The 6,627-nt window shown below is 32.5% G+C and overlaps 1 protein-coding gene across 1 annotated transcript in view; it reads right to left on the bottom strand.

Annotated features, from left to right (window-relative positions):
• Nucleotides 1–6,627, bottom strand: part of LOC106458525 (protein spaetzle 3-like) — a 23,666-nt gene that overhangs the window by 8,558 nt on the left and 8,481 nt on the right. The window contains exon 3 of the mRNA XM_022384765.1: nt 1,957–2,016. Coding sequence (XP_022240473.1) covers nt 1,957–2,016 — 60 coding nt within the window. The remainder of the gene's footprint in view (nt 1–1,956; nt 2,017–6,627) is intronic.

Here is a 6,627-nt window from a genome sequence, read left to right as displayed (position 1 = left end):
AAAACAACACTTTTGTATTATCAGACAAAAATCACACTGGGTTAATAAATTTACTATCGGTAACAGCTTCGCAGTGGAGAAGTTTATATTATTCAAATGATACTACGACGTTTGAGACCACAAGTACAAGCTATCTCCAGTACAAACGTAACAAGTAAACCAAAACAACACTTTTGTATTATCAGACAAAAATCACACTGGGTTAATAAATTTACTATCGGTAACAGCTTCGCAGTGGAGAAGTTTATATTATTCAAATGATACTACGACGTTTGAGACCACAAGTACAAGCTATCTCCAGGCTATGTATGACTAACATCAATTTCAGAATCTAACGGTTATTCCCTGCAGTGCACATGTTGAGTTATAAGTACTGAATAAAGGGTACAAATTATTTATAAGAACCTTAAAAAAAAAGATAAAACATATAGTACAAAATTATATTGGTTGACTTAGTTAACGATGGGGAGGAGCCCCAAAATAATTGTTCAAAGAAGGTTTTAAATTCTTCACCAGTAATGCTTCTGCGTGTTTTTTTGTTTTCTGTTTTAAACCACTGTCGCTTCGTAGAATTGTAATATTGTTTTCAAATATGAAGTGTTTGATTTCTTTTAAATGATCAAAAACATAAGACGGTCCTTCTCCGATCTACGTGTTCAATTTTCTTCCAGTTTATCAGACTTGCTTTCGTAAATTATTCTTCTGCTTCTGTTCCCTGGTGGGTCAGCAATAAGTTTGCGGAATTACAGTGTTAAAATGCAAGGTTCATTTCCCTGCAGTTGTCAAAGATCAGATAGCCCAGTATGTAGCTTTGCGCTAAAAAACAACAACATTCTTTGATTTGGAATAATTTCTTCCAATGATATTTCTAATTTTTCCTTTTGTTTTTTCCTTTTTTTACGATTTATGAGTTGACGTTAATCTTGTGTTTTTTTTAATGAGATGTTTCCCCATTTCGAAAAGGTCGCTGACATACTTAATGAAAGAGACAGTGCTTGTGGTAAAGTAATGCGTTATGTAATTAATATTTGATACCAACGGTACTTGGTGAAACTCCATAATTACAGAATTAAGTAAAACAAAGGCAATTGTAAGTCTCACAAATATTTTATTTATTACGACCATGGTTTCGCCAATTAAGGATGAGGCCCCTTTACCAGTGAAGCCTTTACTAGCAAAACCGTGATAGTAATAAATAAGATATTAGTGAAACTTAAAATTGTTTATCTTTTCCTCAAAGTAATGTTGTTGTATTGTTTGTTTTTGTTTTTTTGTTGTTGTTGTTGTTGTTTTGTTGGATTCAATATCAAGTGATTGTTTTGTTTAGGTTTCCCTTATTCTTATGAATGAAAATTTCAGATATTATCCTTAATGCATTGCTTAAAATGTTGAATATACATATGTTAAGTATAATTTCAATTAAACATTTTAGGGTTACAAATTTCCATTGTGGAAGGTGTGCGGGTTCCTATTCTACATGTTGTTCTGAGTGCGTTGGTTTCCTATAAATAAAGGTGTCCAACCCAGTCGATTTGCAATAATGAAGTGAATGTTGTTCATAAGTTTTAAAACATTCTTGCTCAAGTTCAGAGTTAAAACCACAGAAAAATCATAAACATACCTCATCCAATGTACAAGAATGTGTTATAATCTACTGAAAGCCTTCTTTTATAGTTAAATAAAGAAGGCATTGGGCTAATGAGCTAGGTAAAGTCCCGACCACACAGAAACCATAAATTTGGCAATAAGTTCTGTCATTGAGTTTTATAAGTAAAATTCAGTAAAAACTTATTAGCAAGTTTTAGATATAAAATTAGTTTCAACTTGTTAGCTTTTTTATTAAATTTTAGACGATAATAAGTATTGCAAAATTTTCAAAGCCCTCGTATTTAGGCTTAGCCGTGAGGTCTCTCACAGGCACAGAGGGAATAGGGAATAAAGAGGACTAAGTCTCACCTTTTCATTCTCTGTTCTCTTTTAGTCCTGCCTCCCCCATTTCCCTGTGTAGTGTTAGCACTAGAGAGACAGTAAAAGGTTGGTATGTTAGTCAGATTTAAGGCAGTATTTACTCTCAGTCACAGAGAAATGAGAGATCCTATTTATTTCATCATACTGCCTATTTCAAATTAATCGAGTAATATTTTAATGAAGCCGTTAGAATACAATAATCCGTAGTATTTTAAGACATGAGTTTACTAGATAAATTCAAATATACTTTAAAACTAGCATATTGACATGTCTGATGAAGTTTCTTTATGGAAGACGGGAAACGGAAGTTACCCAAAAAGTCGCTATGAATCAATTGTTACTACCACAGACTATTGTTGCCCATAAATAAACTTCATCCGACATTGCAGATACACAGTCTAAATCTTCTATCAGTTAACATATTGTCACTTTATGCAACTCTCTTAAACAACTTCAATTATTAATGGATATAAATCGCTGAAACAGTTTTAGAAATGTTTTAAAAAAGTATTACAATTATGATTTTAAAAAGCTGCAAACTAACATTGTTATCATATTACTAACTTATTTAACAAGTTTGCACATCTATCTTTCAGGATCTTCATAAATTTTTGAATTCTTACTTGACTTTCCAAAACGCTCATGTATATTATGATTATGATTATTTTCACAACTATTGTTTTATATTTACATATTAGTTTATCTTATTCAAAACTTCATTGACATAATAATGAGTTTTTATATTAGTGATAGAAGTATGGGCTACAAATTGTGTGCACGCTTCAATGGAAAGCTAATACTAAATCATTACAATAATAAATGATAGTTTTCTGCTTTCTTGCAAGAGCAGTGTTTCACTTATAATAATATTTTAATGTCTTATTTATTTCCTCTTCACAGCTCACAAGTCAAAACAGAATTGCTTGTGAAAAATTACATCAAAAAAAATTCACAAAAAATACCAAACATGTTAACGCTTGCACGGTTCACCTAAAACTCGACATACATTTTTTGTTTTGGGCGTACAGCATTTACAAAATGAGATTTTCGAGATCATTTTCTTGAAATGTTTGATGGTATAATAACTTTTAAGATAACAATTCATCCTATAAAAATGAAATCACAACCTATAATATTAATATATGTGAAATTTTGGAATGTCTTGCAATACTTATTTACATGGTCAGGATATTTTAAAATCAAAATACTTATCGTAATTACAAAACACAAGCTACGATATTTACAAATGTATAACCCACATCAACCCTAATCAAACTTCCTTTCTTATATGTCTATATTGAAGATAGCTTTTATATGCGGAAACATCTGTTAGCTGAGTTCTTTCACAGATTTTAAAATATAACGTTGATAAACGGAAACATTGACACATGTAGATCTTGAAAGTCGAGATGTTCAAAACTTGAAAATAGCGTTGTTAACTGGACTAATTGTTGGTTGAGATGTTGCAAAGGAAATATCTGCTGAAGCTTCTCGCCAGACACTAATCATAGCAGAACTGTCTGGAAAATGATCTATAGGAAATAGTACAGTCAGATCAACGTAGGCCGGTAAGTCCTTAAGCCAATCAGGAAATGTCACAGACATACTGAAGGATGTGTAGATTGTATAGGAATTCTTTTTGGCGGCAAAGGACAGGTTTATGTGTTTTAATAAAGGTGGCTTCCAAAATATAGAGATGAAAGGTTGACAGACCATTTGCAATAATTTTAAACCTGCTATCCATGTAGTTGTCAGGGGTGTACTAGTAAATGCTGGCCAATCGCTGATTCACATTTTGGTGGTAGAACTTTTGTTTTACAAGAGCGACATGGTAAATTCTTTTCTTTCACACTTTTATTTCTTATGGATGTGGGTACATGTTGTTTAATTCTGTCCTGCAGTCTTTGTGAAGTGTGACCTACGTACTGACATGACAGGACAATACACACGATGGGATCCTTTCAGTCCTAAAAGTCGCAAAACGAACCTTATTGCTACTTTAGTCCATCGGGCTCTAGTTATCTGTTCAAATTCTAAACTAGATTTTGAATTGAAGCCAATTAAAACTATTTTACTAGAAAATAGGTATCCAGAAATTGTCATAAATCAAATTACTTCAAGGAAAGTTGCGAGCTTCTCAACTGCCCCAAAATTTGGTCCTAATAAGTGTCCTATTTACCTAAACCTACCATGGATTGGTAACATTTCAACAAAATTTTAAAAACAATTGAAAACGGCCATTACTAAATGTTTTCCTGCAGTGAAACCCTACTGTGCTTATTCCACACGTAAGCTGTTGCCTGCAACACACAAAGATGCGATACCTACCACACAGAAAAGTATGGTTATTTATAAATTCTCGTGCCACTATACAGAAAACCTACCTTTTTTTCTCACCAGTATTGAAAGTCATCTTTTTCAACTAAGACGTCTAGGAACGGTAAAGTTATGTTGTTCTTTTTTCAAAAGTAAATTTGAGAGCCGAGTGCAACGAGTTTAGGTCTTGTAAGAAACACTCACATTCCTGTTCAGTTTTAAAAATAGCAAATGTGTCGTCTACATAGCAAAAGTAAACAGCAGGTCTGGTAATATTGATGAATAGTTATTTTTCATGGAAACCAACGAAATACATGTTCCGATGTTTCCGTTTATCAACGTTATATTTTAAGATCTGTGCAACAACTCAGCTAACAGATGTTTCCACATATAAAAGCTATCTTCAAGTTTAATATAACTGTATTTTTCATGCACAAATTTAAAAATAAAAATTGAATATGGCTATAGAAACTTGTGACTGGAGTTTTAGCTGTGGGTTAGTTTTTTGTCTAATATCTAATCAACAAAAATGCTAATTCATATAGGAAGTGTTTTACTTGATGAAAGAATAAAGTTTTTTGCAGTGTCACTTGATAACATTCTGTTCTCTATGATAGATTTGTAAATGAATTAGACTATTTTCTTTAATGCCAGAATTACCAATCTATACAGTATTCACCTTTCAAAAAAAATTTCAAAAACAATTATTCATCAAATTGCTTGTGGTTTGTGATTTTGTTTGTTACAGGGTTTCTAATATACAAGGCATACAAAAAAGGTAAATAGAAATACTATCAATATTGCAAACGTTTAAATACATATTAAACCCATTAGTTATTTATAATTTACACTTGGGGTTCTTTATGTATTTTAAAAAGAAGATGAGTGATCTCACCCAATGTATATGGTTAGTTCTTTACACTTAATTTTATGGTTGTCATGACTATAAGTGAGCCTCATGAAATCATTTTCACCAATATGTCTCAAAATATAAAAAAGATTGATTGCTAATATTTCTAATTTAGAGATTCAAAAGCATACTAAGACGATGAAGTCAGACAGTTGATTCCACTGCTGGCGCGGGTAGATTAGAAGACACATTTTTTTTTTCAAATATACGTTTGAGCTTCTACAGATTTTAGATGTAGAGCTTGGTGTTTAGGTAAGTTAAACGAAGAGAATTTCGATAATGACGTTTCTGAACATTTCAGTCTGCCAGGTAGGGAAGTTTTTGCCGTTGAAAAAGATCGACTGTACGAATTAGATTCTGCGTCAAGGTACATGTGACCTGTTCCATTTGCCATGCGTTTTTTTTTTTTTTTTTTTTTTCTATAATACTAAACTAGCCAAAGTCAGTATAGTTTCAAGCCTCATTTTGTAAATTATAATTTTGAGATAACTTTTTTGGTTCATCATCTCACTCAAAGCAACATAAAAAAAGACGTTTAAATGTGCGCCATTATTCAATATGGTGTTACGACAACGGGGGTCACATGACTCTAGTAACACGTCATATTCTCGAACGTTCTCGTCTCTTCCTGAAATCTCGAGAGGTTACTAGGTATGCGGTATTCTTGTATATATAAGACCGGTAAGAATTGACGGCAACAATGTAATGTAATTGAATTGCAGACAGAGAGAGACTGACAATTGAGTCGAGCACGTGAGTCGTTCATTGTGAATCATAGCGTGACTGTGGAAATTAAGTGTGTTGCAATGTTGTATTCAGAAAGAATAAACCAGTTTTTTCGGAAATAATTTTTACGGAAAATTAACTAACGACCAGAGACGTAACAATGGAATGGTTATATCAATACATACATGAAGCATACACACACACACACATTTTCTAGTTTAAGTTTATTAATGGCTTATTCCGAGAAAATATTAATACAGGACTTCAGACATGTTGCATTTCTTATATTATCACCCCTTAGTGGCTCAGCGGTAAATATATCGGCTTATATCACTAAAAACCAGGTTTCGATACTCGTGGTGGGCACAGCACATTGTGTAGCTTTGTACTCGACTACAGTCAAACAAACTTATATTAATTCATACAACGTTATGATACAAACATACAATAATGTCTTTATTTCCTAAAGTCTGAGCTATCCTCCTTTTTGTAAAATTGGAGGCCGATAATATGCAATTGGTTTATAACACTTTTTAGTGAGTTTAAATTAAAATTGTCATACAATTTCAAAACTCGTATAAACGATTGGCTAAGACAATCCAATATTATATACTTGAAAAACAGCATATTGAATAGGTAGGCAGAAATGTTTGATCAAAGAGTATTGTTGCGTGAGCGAGGTCATGTGACTAATGTCACGCTACTTC

The sequence above is a fragment of the Limulus polyphemus genome, unplaced genomic scaffold (assembly GCF_000517525.1).
Source record: "Limulus polyphemus unplaced genomic scaffold, Limulus_polyphemus-2.1.2 Scaffold480, whole genome shotgun sequence".
NCBI lineage: Eukaryota > Metazoa > Arthropoda > Merostomata > Xiphosura > Limulidae > Limulus > Limulus polyphemus.
The sequence above is the reverse complement of the archived record's forward strand: the minus strand, read 5'-3'. Positions and strand labels throughout refer to the sequence as shown.